The 16,405-nt window shown below is 42.6% G+C and overlaps 1 protein-coding gene across 1 annotated transcript in view; it reads right to left on the reverse strand.

Annotated features, from left to right (window-relative positions):
- LOC143982308 (amine oxidase [flavin-containing]-like) overlaps window positions 1–16,405 on the reverse strand; it is a 164,838-nt gene that overhangs the window by 45,202 nt on the left and 103,231 nt on the right. The window contains exons 4-6 of the mRNA XM_077480918.1: window positions 2,739–2,843; window positions 1,945–2,036; window positions 113–254 (exon numbers count right to left, since the gene is read on the reverse strand). Of these exons, the coding sequence (XP_077337044.1) occupies window positions 113–254; window positions 1,945–2,036; window positions 2,739–2,843 (339 nt within the window). The remainder of the gene's footprint in view (window positions 1–112; window positions 255–1,944; window positions 2,037–2,738; window positions 2,844–16,405) is intronic.

Consider the following 16,405-nt stretch of genomic DNA (forward strand, 5'->3'; position numbering starts at 1 on the left):
AAAGTATTATTCTCCTGGCTCGAAGAACACCCTTTAGCTAGTATTATGTATAATATCAGAATTTTGTCATATCATCTATTCTTAAATGATGCAAAACAGATTTTCAGTTTACCTGGCCACCATTAGAGGTTGAAAAAATTCTTGTTGTTCCTCCACACTGTTTTACATACCACAGGAACCAAAGAGCTGAGACCTCATGAGGCTCGGATGTCACATTTACATTCACAAAAAGCGCTGCAAATTTCTTAGCTGTACTGTAATGCAATAGAAAGCAGGAAGTTACACCAACAAATAACAAGAGCACATTCACATAAGAAGCTTAATTTTAGATGTAACTTTTTTTACATTTCCAAAAAAGCAAATAAATGTAAAGCAATCTAACAAAAGTACAAACTAACAAAAAAAATAGAAAGTATTTCACTACCTCAAAACATAATAGCAGTGCTTGATTCAATCATTAAAAGCTGGTGAAAGTTTCTGAAATATATATCTAAAGTCCAATTTTATTTTTTGGAAAGGGATACGCTCGGTTAGGCTTTTCATGTAGTCTGTGTCCCCAATGAGGGATCCACACACTCTACATACCCTGGGGATCATTTAATTTTGTCGTGGGGTTTCCCTTAAAATCAATACCAAACTCGAAGGGCCTAGTATGGATTGGGGGGAACTCCACACTGTTTTTTTTCTGGGCGTTCTTATTGCCGGCATTCTTTTGTTTACATTTCAGCTCTCAGCAGGGAAGCCGGTTTCCTGGCCTGCTCCTAAACAACCAACTATTCTTCACATAGAATTTGTATCAGTCGAAAATTTTTCAACCAATCTGAATTCGAATTGTTCAGAAAATTTGGAATTCGGAAATTAATAAACAAAACTAAATTAAACAAAACAAATTCCGAAACGAATCAACAAAATTAAACATAGCGAATTTATCCGAAAATTAAACATTTTTTTTCCATTCTGCACATGTCTAAGCTCAAATGTTTTGGGGGCAATAAACTTTGGAGCAGTATTATATATTTTTTGATTATTACATGTACTAGCGCTGATAATTGTATGCAGTGCTTTACATATACTGTATATTGTACATACACATCCATCCCTGCCCTCAAGGAGCTTACAATGTAAAAGTAATAAAAAGTTACACTTACGACTGTGCCATTCTTTACTGGGTATACTATTTTAAAAACTGGGCTTTAGCTGTTGTTTTCCCTGATGTTCAAGCACTTCTGGTCCCTGAGCTCTACTCTGCTTTTTGTTTCTAAAGTAGTCTGTCCTCAGAAGTCTATGGTAACGTCCTGACTACCCTGCACTCTGCAGATAAGAACTTAGGCCGCGTACACACGGGCGGATTGTCTGCCCAACTTAGTCCGCTGAACAGTGTTTCAGCGGACAATCCGCTCGTGTGTGGGCTTCAGCTGACTTTTTCAGCGGATTGTCTGATGAACAAAGTCTTACGGAATTTCCGTAAGACAGTCCGTCCAAACTTGGTTTCAGCGGACAGTCCGCTCGTGAGTAGGCTAGTTCGACAGACTAAGTTTGGCGCATGCTCAGAAAGGATTTACACGGCGAAGGTTGCATTGCAGTGTATTGGACGTCGAATTTTTCGTCCTGTCGTACGTGCCGTACACGTCATCGCGCAAGCTTTCAGCGGACTGTCTGCTCATCGTGTGTGGTCAAGTCCGTTCATGCAAATTTTGAACGGACTGTCTGTCAGGTTGTCTGACGAACTTAGTTGGCCAGACAATCCGCCCGTGTGTACGCGGCCTCAGAGAAGTGTGTGTTCGATAGAAAACAGTTGTGAGAGCCCAATTTTGCAGCCGTATACCCAGCAAAGGATTACAGAGGTGTCACTTTCACATTATCTTTACTTCACCCAAAATGAAAAACCCTTTTTATAATTATAAGATGCCATGTGATTACAGCCTAAGTCTTGGTAAGTCTTACGTGGTCCAGCATAACTTGTCAATAAGTTCTTTCATTGTCATCTTATCCCACTCCTCGGCATGTGGTGCCATCCATGGAGCTTCATAGGGAATCTGTGACATATAGTAAGTAAAAAAAACAAAAAAAAAAACAGAAGAAAAGTATTCTTAAAAAATTGAAGTGAAGCAAACAATACAATTAGACCATGTACATGAAAATAATCAGGAGATACTGTACAATAGGTCAGGGTTTTAGCCCACAATGGTGGTTTACAGCTTTAACCCTATCCAGGGTTGGCTGTGTAAGACTGAGATTGACTTTGTTTTTACAAATTTCCATCAATGCCAGCTTTCAATATATTTGTTGAAGAATCCACCATATATGACATGGTTAGTATATTTTTTACCTGTACCGAGAAGGAGAAACACTCCTTTTTTGAAAATTCTTTCCTACAAGTGCCTTATAGACTTTCTGAGATATCAACGCTCTACTCAAACCACAAGGAAACATTTAATCTTAAACATGCCCCATAGACAACCAACTATGTGCATCAATTTTGATTCTTTACAGGCAGTGTTTGCGTATGTTATGCAGTTTCTACAGAAAATCTAATTTCTTTTGATATACAATTTACTCTGTACTGAAAAATTTACAATTCATTGTACTTTTAATTTTGTATTCTACTAAAAAATTGTATAAGCATTCTTTTTAGATTATTCGTTGATTACATAAAAAAAACTGTAGAATTATTTATTTGTTTATACGTAGGCTTTAGATAATTGCATGCTAACGCTTGCCACTTAATTACATGTTACCTCTTTTCCCATTTCATCCATGGTCCTCCATAGATTATTGTAATCCAAGTAAACAATTGGGTTCCACATAGGAGGGAATGCACCTTTGAAGGCATGTGATTTCCCCTAAGTGATTATAAATGAAAAAGAAAATAATTAATGTAATCATAACAGACAGCTTCCATTTAGCAAAATGTTGTACAAAAAGATGGTATAACAGAATCTGCTGCAATGTATCAGTGTCAATGTCTATACAGTTAGTGTATGCAAATATATATGTGTGCATATAGTTACATAGTTAGTCAGGTTGAAAAAAGGCATAAGTCCATCTAGTTCAACCATAAAAATAAAAAAATAAAAAATAAAATCAAACAGTCCCATATACTCAATCCTATACCCACAGTTAATCCAGAGGAAGGGGAGAAACCCCAGCAAAGCATGATCCAATTTGCTACAGAAGAGGAAACAATTCCTTCCTGATCCCCAAGAGGCAATTGGATTTTCCCTGGATCAACTTTACCTATAAATGTTAGTACCCAGTTATATTTTTTGCATTTAGTAAAGACTCCTGGCATTTCTTAAAGCAATCTACTGAGCTGGCCAGAACCTCCTCTGGAGGGAGTGTATTCCACATTTTCACAGCTCTTACTGTGAAGAAACCTTTCCATATTTGGAGATGAAATCTCTTTTCCTCTAGGCGTAAAGAGCGCCCCCTTGTCCTCTGTTGACTGTAAAGTGAATAACTCAACACCATGTTCACCATATGGACCCCTTATATATTTTATATGTTGATCATATCCCCATTAATATCCTCTTCTCAAGGGAGAATAAATTCAGTTCTCCTAATCTATCCTCATAGCTGAGCTCCTCCATGCCTCTTATCAGTTTGGTTGCCCTTCTCTGCACTTTCTCCAGTTCCCAGATATCCTTTTTGAGAACTGGTGCCCAAAACTGAACTGCATATTCCAGATGAGGTCTTTCTAATGATTTGTACAGGGGCTAAATTATATCTCTCACTCTCGAGTCCATACCTCTCTTAATGCAAGAAAGACTTTGCTCACTTTGGAAACCGCAGCTTGGCATCGCATGTTATTATTGAGCTTATGATCTACCGAAACTCCCAGATCCTTCTCCACTACGGATTTCCCCAGTTGTACTCCCCCTAGTATGTATGATGCATGCATATTCTTAGCCCTCAAGTGCATAACTTTACATTTCTCAACATTAAACCTTATCTGCCACATATTTGCCCAATTAGTGCATTGAGGTCGGCTTGTAAATTAGAGACATCCTGTAAGGATGTTATTCTGCTGCATAGTTTGGTGTCATCTGCAAAGACTGAAATGGTACTTTCAATCCCAGATCCTATATCATTTATAAAGATATTAAAAAGTAAGGGTCCCAGCGCTGAACCTTGGGGTACACCACTGATAACCATAGACCATTCAGAGTAAGAATCATTAACCACTACTCTCTGAATTCAGTCTTTTAGCCAGTTTTCTATCATTTACAGACTGATATTTCCAAATCCGTAGACTTTACCTTACACAATAGCCATGTGTGGGGAACTGTGTCAAACGCTTTTGCAAAGTGTACCATGTCCACAGCCACCCCTTTGTCCAAGGCTTTATTTACCTCTTCATAAAAAGAAATCAGATTTGTTTGACAACTTCTGTTTTTCGTGAACCCATGCTGTCTGTTGCTTAAAATATTTTTTTTCAGCAAGAACTGTGGTCTTTTATTAAACTCTCCGGTATCTTCCAGACTATAGAAGTTAAACTAACGGGTCTAAAGTTACTTGGTAAAGACTTTGTTCCCTCTTTAAATAGGAGTCTTCACATACATTTTAAATGTTGTCGTTCTTGGTTAAAAAAGTATATATTATAGACGTGATATATATTTAAAGTGTATATCATGTCTTTAATATATACATCTTTAACCAAAAACGATAGCAGTCCCTAAAATTCACAATTAACTCATATTATTATAGCAAGAATCAACAGACATGTGAGGTAAGGATATGCATGTTCAGAAATCCATATAATTTGCTGAAATCTGGAGCAAACCACATATAATTTACATGCGGGGCACCAGACGCATGGAATCCAATGTTTTTTTTTCTTAAGCATGTGATTAGAGTCTGATGCTCTAATTGGCTTAAGAAAAGGGCGGGTGTGGGGCGCAGAGCACTGCACCCCAAGACCACCAAGTGTGACAATAGAAAATGAATATTCGCTACTGTCTTCCTGATTCTCCTACCGCCCAATCAGGAAGCAATTCCTGAGATCCGATTGGGCATGGAGTCTTAGGACTCCCGGCCGATCGGATCTCAGTCAGGACCCACTTCCTGTTTAGGCTGAAGGAGTGAGGAGCTGCAGCCCAGAACCATGTCCGCCTCCTTCCTAAGGTAAGGAGGCTTCTGATCGCCACCACTTTCACATCCGTCTCCCACTGGGGGGGATCGTTTCATTCCTGTCCATATCCTGCTGGGGGGGGGGGGATTGGCATTGGTTTGCTTCCCCCCCCAAAATATTGAGCACCAGCTGCCACTGGGTAAAGGTCTCGATTCACAAGGCTTCAATAGCAGTTAAAGAAGAAGGTTATAAAAGAATTACCCTGTAAAGAAAGTAGGTTTATACTTATTTGTCAATTGGCCGGTTTACTAAAACTCAGAGCTCTTTGCACTAATCCTATTGCACCCTTCCAGGTCTGTAGAATAGTGTGTCCCCCACTTCCCTCTATGGTTCCTCCCACCACCCCATAAATCACTATTGTGTCCTGAAATGACTAGGGGCAGCAGGACCATCTCAAAGTGAGGAATTGGGTAGGCACTGGGAGCTCTACTACAGAGTAAAGTTTTAGAAAACCTGCATTCTTTCTAATTTTGTTAACCTTCTGATAGGGTCACACCTTAGAGTGTGCCTAAAGCGGGGACCACTCAGGTCAAACATTAAAGTGTGCTTAAAGTATACTATAGGGTTAATTTACTAAAGGCATAAAGGCTGTTCACTTGCAGGTGAAGTTGCACTCTCTTCTAAGAGAATTTGCCCCAGAGCTTGGTGAATGTTTCACCGTTCAAAGAATACCAATCATGTGCAAGGAATTAAGAAACAAACAGCATTTTTTGATTGCACATGATTGGATGATGGAAGTCAGCAGAGCTTTACCTCATTCACAAAGCTCTTAGGAAAATTCCATTACAACATAAACAGTCTATTTGCCTTTGGTAAATTACCCCCCATGCCTTTATTCTTGCCTTCTTTATTGTGCACTGAGACTATTGAAAGCTCTATATTGCTCCCTTTCTCATGTCACAGCTCTCTAGCAATCCTTAGGTAACAACTTGGAAACATTTTGTAAAAATGCATTTATTTATATTAATTTAATTATGGCTGATCTCAGCAAGTAAAAAAATGTGAAAAATGTTGTAGAAGTGGAAAGGAGTCTGTGCTGAGATGATGTAACTTTAGCATGCATGTGCAGGAGTTACACCATCCATGATTGCCAACGGCCAAAGAGAAAAGGCACCAGATCCTAAAGACATGGCAGAGAAGATAGAGGGGTGAAGCTAGGGTTTACACTTTTGAGCTTCTTCAAGCTTTTTTTTCATGGTTTTGGACGTTTTCCATCGTTTATGTTTTGGCCGATGAAAGGCTAGTTAGTGGGAGAAGGAGAGGCAATAAATTATGCAAAGACCAAGGCAGGCCATAGATTATTCAATTTTTCCACAGCTTCTAGTCAGTGTTGATGGGGGAATCCCATCCTTGCCAGCAGAACACCATGAATATTGCTATCGGCAACAGTTCCTGGCAATAATCACATGTAAAAATCTGACATGCTGTTTGCACCCAAGTTGATCGATGGATTGACTTGAGTACAATCAGCCTGCCCATAGATGGTTCAAATCTTGGCTAGTCCCTGCGGAACTTGCAGAGTAGAAACCATCTATTTACGGCTTTATGTACATTTTTAGCTATTTTTCAGGCCCTTCCAGTGAAGTCCACCAGGACCAGATAATGCCCCAGAGGTGCTTATGTACTTTTTTGAGAGACAAGCATCAAGTGACACAATGCTCAAAAGTGAACTTGTACCATTGACTATAATGGGAATCTTAATGTCTAGCATTAAAGCGCTTTGGGAAACACATTTAAAACCACTCAGGTATCAACTGGATCTGAGTGTGGATCTGTCAGCACAAGAGCAGTTTGTGAAGTAAGACTGCCATAATGTGTGAATACCCTCTAAGTATTTGCACATTATAACAAGGCCCCTCCCTCCCAGCCTATGGTTTTGCACCACTTTAATTTTTGTCTCCCTCCCATTTAATTGTCAAAGGCCTGAGAATTTACTAGTCCACTGTACAATGGTACAGCACAAGAACTGAAACGTGTCTGTAATAAACCAGTGATACTAGCTTATACACTTTGGTAGACATGACAGGTTCACGTTTTATAGGAAATGCTCTGATACATTTAGCAATGTGAAATTTTCATAGGCTATAACAGGGGTAGCAATAAATTTATTTTAGGAAAAAAAGGGGGAAGGGGAAAAGGGGCACACGTTTATCCACTAATAATGGGTCACTTTTATTTGGCCACAATTAAGTCCTTAATTAAGGTATTGGTGCCGTAACCAAATAGCATATGGGAAAAAGAAAAAACACAGTTTGAAAAGACTCAAACTGCAAAAGAGGTTACTTTTGGGCACCAAGAAATAATTCAAGATAGAGTTACTTTGTACAAAAAAATTATTATATTTTTATTTTTATATATTAAGTTACAATATTAACCATAATTAAATTACTAAAAGACCAAGAGGCAATTCATAAAGAATACCCATATTTAAATAGACAGTACATATATCGAGAAAGACAAACTACCAACAGGACATACATAAATAACACATACAACAAACATAGAAAGTGATGCTGGTCCGGACCAATTGCTGTTGGCTGCCGTAATTAATCCAAGAGAAATACTCCAGTTTCTTTAAACATTTAATTAGCAGTCAACAGCAATCTTAGGGGAGAAGGCAATTAAACCATAATTATTACTAACAGCCTGGTTTCTACCTAGTTTTGTGGCAGAATATTCATTGACTAATAAGTATAAGGTGCAAGTCCATTCACCAACATTAGTGTAAACAAATTTCATATAGATAGATTTTTTCTTTTTCCTCTTAGACCATGCTACTTTGTTTCAAAAGATTTTTTGTCCATACAGATATCTATTCTTCTAGATGGGCTAAGACCGAAGCCACTCAAGGTAAGTATGTTACAAGCCTACCGAATTTTTCAGATAGCGAGGTTATTCATTGTGATTATATTTATGGACCCCACGGTATCCCAATAGTATTTTAACTGATTTTAAAATGTTCAGATAGATGTACGTTACCACGGCTCTCCTGAGCACTGCTGTCTGATTCTCTGTTGAAATAAAGACAAAAAGTCCAGCCCTTCACCATTCACTCTGCGGGCATATCATAGGCACTATAATCCAACGTATAGCCAAGTTCACTCAATGTGCCGCACACACAGGCCGACCGTACACCGGACGTTTGTTTTCCGATGTAGATTGCTTTTGTCAGCACATGTGATCCTGTGTTATTGGGAATCCGCCTTATGTAACCCGCAAGAGCTGAGAAAGCGCCGGTCTTCCTCACAGGAGAAAAAAGTTTTGTAGTCGGTTTTTGGGAAGAAAAGCACACTGCTAGCCAAGCTGTGTCTCCTATCTCCACCCTATGCAAGGCTCGTTCAGCGTCCTGATGTGATAATAAAAATATAATCATTTTTTTGTACGAATTAACTCTATCTTGAATTATTTCTTGGTGCCCAAAAGTAACCTCTTTTGCAGTTTGAGTCTTTTCAAACTGTGTTTTTTCTTTTTCCCCTATAACAGGGGTAGGCAACCTTTTGAGCACAGTGTGCCCGAAAAATGTTTTCAAAGAAATTATGCGTACAGATTTTATAACAAAAAAAGTCAACTTCACACTCTCAATCACAATTTTTTTTATAAAGTAAATGCTGTAAACTACTTCAGTAGTGAGAAATTAACATCCTGCACTCTCATGCCTCAGATCAGCCCCAATTCATGCTCCTTCACACCTCAGATCACTGTCCCCCCTGCAAATCTGTTTTACCACTGTACCCCTTGCTCATCTACCCCACCACTGTACCCCTTGCTCATGTGTTCCACCGATATACCTCCTTTACCCTGTGCACACCTCTGCAAATCTGCTCCACTTCTGTGCCCCCCTGCTCCTCTGCCACACTGCTGTATCCCCCTGCTCATCTGTCCCACCACTGTAACCCACTGTAACCCCCTGCTCATCTGCCCCATCACTGTACCCCCTGCTTTTCTGTCCTACCGCTGAACCCCCTTCTCATCCCTACCACCACTGTACCTCCTGCACATCTGCACCACCACTGTACTCCCTTGCTCTTCTGTCTTATCAATGTACCCCTTTTCCAATCTGCCCCACCATTGTACATCCCTGCACATCTGCTCCACCGCCGTAGCCCCATGCTCTTCTGTCTCACTACTGAATCACCTTCTCATCTGTCCTAACACTGAATCCATCTGCTCATCTGCCCCACCACTGTAACCCACTTTCTCATCTGCCCCACCAATGTACCTCCTGCACACTGTAACCCCATGCTCATCTGTCCCAACAATATACCTCCTTTCAAATCTGCCCCACTGCTCTACCCTCTTGTTTTTCTGTCCAACCACTGAATCCCCTTCTCATTTGCCCCAACACTGTACCCTCCTGCTCTTCTGTCCCACATCTGACCCCCTCCTGCTCATTTTCCCCACCACTGTACCCTCCTGATCATCTGTTTCACCACTGTACCCTCTTCTCATCTATGATATGGGTGATATGCAGAGTGGTGAAAGGAAGCAGAGATGAGACACATCTACCTGTCCTGGCCCACTCATCCTGTTGATCCACCTCTTGCATCCAGCCCATGTGCTTGTATGTGATGTATGTGATGTCACATATAAGCATCTGAAATGGATGAGCAATGGTGAGCTCAGGTCAGGGGTAGTTTCTGAAAGCAGTGGGCATGTGTGCAGGATCATAGGTTGGGCCCCATCCAAGTGGACATAGAGTCAGAATAAAAAGAGACGAGCGCAGCGAGGCCGTGCCCGAAGCATGGCGAGCGAAGTGAGTCCGCGGGGGGGCCTCTAATATTTGCAGCCCTATGCCCACTTGGATGGTGGGGCTAGCGCCTCGACTCAAGGAGCAGGCGCCGTTCATCTTCTGAGATTTTCCTAATCTCCTTCTGCTCCTTCTGGGACGGACGCTATCTGATGGATGGACGATTAGGGTGCCCACGTGTCCCGGATTGCCCGGAATTGTCCCTTAATTAATATTTTTGTCCCGTGACCCGTGCACCTTCATTCCTGGACAATACAGTGTCCTGGGCTCCCGGAATAAAAAAAAACACACCGCCTGTGACCGCCAGTCCACCACCCTGATAAACATTTGCTGGACTGTATGGTTGCTAGGGCCGCCCCGCGTCTAGCAACCAGTGACGTCGGCTGACACGTGGGCAGTTACCCTATGGCTAAGCAGCGCGCCTCCGAGTCCACTCCATCCACCTCCTCTCCTTCTCCGCCTCCGGCCGCAGCAGCAGAGGGAGAGAGAGCAGCCACCAGTATCTCGGATCTCTTCCTCCTGAGTCTCCTGACTGGTAGTGGCACTGCTGGTAAGGCAGGATCCAGCCTGTGCCCAGTGCCAGTCCCGGGGGCCACCGCCGACTACTTCCGCAGCCGCTGCCTGCAGCAGCACATTGCCAGCCAGCAGCCCGACTTCTCCAGTTCTCCTCCTGAGCCTTCTCCCACCCACGAGGGCCATGACCCAACTCCGAGCTGCCAACAAAACTTCCAGGTATGTGTTTGTTGTGACAGGCTGGCATCAAATATCATGACCAGCTCTATAATGTGATACAGCAACTTGTTGCCAAATACGACTTGTTTCTCTTTACACTTCCCTTCATTCTTTAGTCACTATTAAATTATTAAAACCTGCAGACGCTCCACATCAAAAAATAACTTCAAAAAATAACTGCACTTTAGTGTGGGCATGTTTGCCTTATGTACATGTATTTCTATTACATGACAATATCACTAAAAAGCCTTCTTAAAAGCCTTAAAAGACTTAAAATAGTTTCTGTCATAGGCAGAACAGAATTTTTCCTGTTCCCAAATTAGGATGACTGTAAAAATGTCACTGGCAGGGAAGGGGTTAACACTAGAGGGGGGTGATAAAGGGGTTAACTGCATTCCCTGTGTGTGTTCTAACTGAAGGAGGAGGGCACTGGAAAGTATCAAAAAGCATCTTTTTTTGGGCAAGCATGGGTGCGGGGGGGGGGGGGGGTGTCCCTGAATGGCAGTTTGAAAATGTGGTCACCCTACGAACGATATATGGCAGAACACCGGCAAAAGAGACTACGCTATCCGGGGGTTTCCTACCCCTGGGCTATAAAATCTGAGTTTTCTGCAAGGGAACAGATGCCTGTTTACTTTCAGGAAGCTACTGATTTATCTCTCACCTATTGTCAGGTCTATTGACAAAGGCTTTGTGTACATATTATCCTTACGCTGTCTGTTCTCAGTTGCTATTGATTTCTTAGTGTAAATTTGCTCTTCATTTTGATTTGCTGACGGTGTAAAATAAAATGGTTCATATCTACACTGTATCAAAATAAAACGTCAAAATAGATTACCACTAGATGGAGCTAAGAGCCCTCCTACTCATTTTGCTTGCTTCTAGGGATAGATATGGCCTATTGCTCTTTTCAATTTAGGACTTTTTTCCCCTAGAGCACTTGTCAGCTCCTTTTCACTTTGATCTGCTATACTTTTCTTAAAACCCTTATCTGCTGAGACTTTGATTCATTTTACTCCTTTTTATTTTCCTTTTAACAGTAAGATTACAATTTTACAGTACTGTCGGATGCTGAACATTCTCCAATAATTGTATGTTTGCAACGCAGTTAAGATTGGTGGTGCAGGCAGGACAGATAAGTATGAACTTTTTTTGCAGGGGCACTTTTTTTTTTTTTTTTATATAGATATCCTAGCAACAGAGACAGTTTTATGTCATGTTTATTGTGTATCTAAATTGACTGAACCATTAGCAATTGCAATTAGAGCAGCAGGGGGATAGAGGGATTTAAAAGAGAGTCAGGTGATGAAAGGATCGCACTTTATTTCGGACGACATTTTGTTATTTCTAGGAGATATGGATTTGTCTCTAGCTACAGCTATGTGTATTGTAGAATATTTCGGACAATTCTCAGGCTTATCAATTAATTGGGAGAAATCTGCCTTGATGGCAGTCGACACAATACAGACCGTACCACCTTTGGCGGGGCAATTAACCACTTTCAGACCGGACCATTTTGCTGGTAAATGACCAGAGGTCTTTTTACACTTTGGCACTGCGCTGCTTTAACTGGTAATTGCGCGGTCATGCAATGTTGTACCCAAACAAAATTTGCGTCCTTTTCTTCCCACAAATAGAGCTTTCTTTTGATGGTATTTGATTGCCTCTGCGATTTTTATTTTTTGCGATATAAACGTAAAAAGACCGCAAATTTTGAAAAAAAATGATATTTTCTACTTTTTGTTATTAGAAAAATCCAATAAACTCAATTTTAGTCATACATTTAGGCCAAAATGTATTCAGCCACATGTCTTTGGTAAAAAAAAAGTCAATAATTGTATATTTATTGGTTTGCGCAAAAGTTGTCACATCTACAAACTAAGGTACGTTTTCTGGAATTTACGCAGCTTTTAGTTTACGACTGCCTATCTCATTTCTTGAGGTGCTAAAATGGCAGAGCAGTACAAAACCCCCCCAAATGACCCCATTTTGGAAAGTAGACCCCCTAAGGAAATTGATAAGAGGCATGTTGAGCCCATTGAATATTTTATTTTTTTGCCTCAAGCGATTGAATAATGACAAAAAAAAATTTTTTTTTTTTTTTTACACAAAGTTGTCACTAAATGATATATTGCTCACACATGCTATGGGCGTATGTGAAATGACACCCCAAAATAAATTCTGCTGCTTCTCCTGAGTATGGGGATACCACATATGTGGGACTTTTTGGGAGCCTAGCCGCGTACGGGGCCCCGAAAACCAAGCACCGCCTTCAGGCTTTCTAAGGGCGTACATTTTTGAGTTCACTTCTCACTACCTATTACAGTTTTGAAGGCCATAAAATGCCAAGATGGCACAAAACCCCCACAAATGACCCCATTTTAGAAAGTAGACACCCCAAGCTATTTGCTGAGAGGCATGTTGAGTTCATGGAATATTTTATATTTTGCCACAAGTTGCGGGAAAATTACAAACTTTTTTTTTTTTTTTTTTTTTTTAACAAAGTTGTCACTAAATGATATATTGCTCATGCATGCCATGGGCATATGTGAAATGACACCCCAAAATAAATTCTGCTGCTTCTCCTGAGTACGGGGATACCACATATGTGGGACTTTTTGGGAGCCTAGCCGCGTACGGGGCCCCGAAAACCAAGCACCGCCTTCAGGCTTTCTAAGGGCGTAAATTTTTGAGTTCACTTCTCACTACCTATTACAGTTTTGAAGGCCATAAAATGCCAAGATGGCACAAAACCCCCACAAATGACCCCATTTTAGAAAGTAGACACCCCAAGCTATTTGCTGAGAGGCATGTTGAGTCCATGGAATATTTTATATTTTGCCACAAGTTGCGGGAAATTTACAAACTTTTTTTTTTTTTTTTCACAAAGTTGTCACTAAATGATATATTGCTCACGCATGCCATGGGCATATGTGAAATGACACCCCAAAATAAATTCTGCTGCTTCTCCTGAGTACGGGGATACCACATATGTGGGACTTTTTGGGAGCCTAGCCGCGTACGGGGCCCCGAAAACCAAGCACCGCCTTCAGGCTTTCTAAGGGCGTTACAGTTTTGAAGGCCATAAAATGCCAAGATGGCACAAACCCCCCCCAAATGACCCCATTTTGGAAAGTAGACACCCCTAAATTTAAGGGTACACTAGTGAGACTAGGTAATAAATGGCGGGTGCCCTGAAACTATAAAAAAATAACTAACCAACCAGCGTCACCTGTAACAGTTATATGGTGATCACTGGTGAAAGGGTTAACTAGGGGGCAATTAGGGGGCTTTATGCGGTAGTATATGGGGGTCCCTGGCGCTATAAAAAGCTGCAGCGAACCTAAATACCTACCTGCCTAACTAGCGTCACCTGTGACACTAATACAGCGATCAGAAAAACGATCGCTTATTAGGCTGGGTTCACACTGGAGCGATGCGGGAACGCCACGAATGCGCGGCGGGTTCCTGCATCGCATGCCTCCCGGCGGCAGTTCACACTGCCCTATGCGAACTGCTGGGAGTGTCAGTGAAATGTTACTGACACCCCCAGATCAGTTCGCATATCGCAGTGCGATCTGCAAACTCGGATCGCATGGTGTGAACACCCATGCGATCCGATTCTGCTGCGGGCCAAAAAAAGGGTCCCGTGCGAATTTGCGGCGGGTGCGGCGAATGGCTGAACTCGAATCGCACAGAGATCGGATTTGATTTGCACTGCAGTGCGGTGCGAATCACATCCGTTCTCATAAACCGCTGCAATGTGAACCCAGCCTTAGTGACACTGGCGACGGGGGGTGATCACGGGGTTAAACCTTTATTGGGGGGGTTAGGGGGGTACCTTAGAACTAAAGGGGGCTAACCCTAACTGCCCTAACAGTTATTAGTCACAAATGACACCCGCCGGGTGATCAGGGGGTTAAACCTTTATTAGGTAATAAATGGCGGGTGCCCTGAAACTATAAAAAAATAACTAACCAACCAGCGTCACCTGTAACAGTTATATGGTGATCACTGGTGAAAGGGTTAACTAGGGGGCAATCAGGGGGCTTTATGCGGTAGTATATGGGGGTCCCTGGCGCTATAAAAAGCTGCGGCAAACCTAAATACCTACCTGCCTAACTAGCGTCACCTGTGACACTAATACGGCGATCAGAAAAATGATCGCTTATTAGGCTGGGTTCACACTGGAGCGATGCGGAAACGCCGCGAATCCGCGGCGGGTTCCCGCATCGCATGCCTCCCGGCGGCAGTTCACACTGCCCTATGCGAACTGCTGGGAGTGTCAGTGAAATGTTACTGACACCCCCAGATCAGTTCGCATATCGCAGTGCGATCTGCAAACTCGGATCGCATGGTGTGAACACCCATGCGATCCGATTCTGCTGCGGGCCAAAAAAAGGGTCCCGTGCGAATTTGCGGCGGGTGTGGCGGGTGCGGCGAATGGCTGAACTCGAATCGCACAGAGATCGGATGTGATTTGCACTGCAGTGCGGTGCGAATCACATTCGTTCTCATAAACCGCTGCAATGTGAACCCAGCCTTAGTGACACTGGCGACGGGGGGTGATCACGGGGTTAAACCTTTATTGGGGGGGTTAGGGGGGTACATTAGAACTAAAGGGGGCTAACTCTAACTGCCCTAACAGTTATTACAGTCACAAATGACACCAATGCAAAAAAAAAAAAAATAAAAAAAAATTACATTGGTGTCACTGTGACTGGGGGGCAGGGGTAATTGGGGGGGTGATCGGGGGGTAAAGGGGGGGTGTGAGTGTGCCTGGCATGTTCTACTGTGTGTGTAGAGTGTTGGTGCAACTCACCGATCCGCTCTCCTCCGTGTCGGAACGAAAAATACCGACACGGAGGAGAGAATACATCACTTCCTCTCCTGTGTTTACATTACAGGAGAGGAAGTGATGTCACCGGGGATTTCTATTCGTCGGGAGCGATCGCGAGGGGGTGGCCATGAATGAATGGCCGCCCCCTCGTCCCGGATCGCTCCCGGACGAAAACCGACCGCCGCAGGCACCGGGCGGGGGCCCGATCGGGCCCCCGACCCGCGGGAGGCAAGGGACGTACATGTATGTCCTTATGCCTGCCCGTGCCATTCTACCGACGTACATCGGCGTGCGGCGGTCGGCAACTGGTTAAGGATGGTGGACAGGGTAAAATATTTGGGGATATGGCTAACAATGGACATCAACCAATATATAGAGGATAATCTCGCCCCCTTGGTCCTTGGTTTAGACGTAAGTGTGATATCTGGAGCCACTTCCCCCTGTCATCTGCTGTTAGAATTAACTTGATTAAGATGATCTGGATGCCGCAATTGCTGTACCGGTCTGGATTAGGATGGACTGGTGTAACAAAATTGAAACCCTGTTTAGGGAATTGATCTAGAAGAAGGGACAGGCGTGAATAGGCTTACAGATATTGCAGTTACCTATAAAAGAAGAGGGAGCGGCGGTTCCACACCCACGCAGCTGTTTTTTGGCTGCCCAGTTGCAACATCTGAGGGGAGGTAGTATTGCAGAGGACAGGAATGCAAATATATGATTGATGCTGCAAGGAGACTTGCACAGTGATTTGGTAGAGACTTTGGAGGCAGACTTATTTTCCCCTGGACTTCCTACGTTAAAATTGATGGTTAAGGTATGGCAGGCAACTAAAACAATCATGGGGTATTGGGGGACATCTGAGGATGCCCCTATCAGGGATAATACATTTCTCCCAGAACTGATCCCCGTGGGTAAAATAAAAGAATGGGAGGTTTGCGGCATCAGAAAACTCGCT

The sequence above is a fragment of the Lithobates pipiens genome, unplaced genomic scaffold, assembly GCF_037356315.1.
Source record: "Lithobates pipiens isolate NorthernLeopardFrog02 unplaced genomic scaffold, aLitPip1_a1.2 Scaffold_16, whole genome shotgun sequence".
In the NCBI taxonomy this organism is placed as follows: Eukaryota; Metazoa; Chordata; class Amphibia; order Anura; family Ranidae; genus Lithobates; species Lithobates pipiens.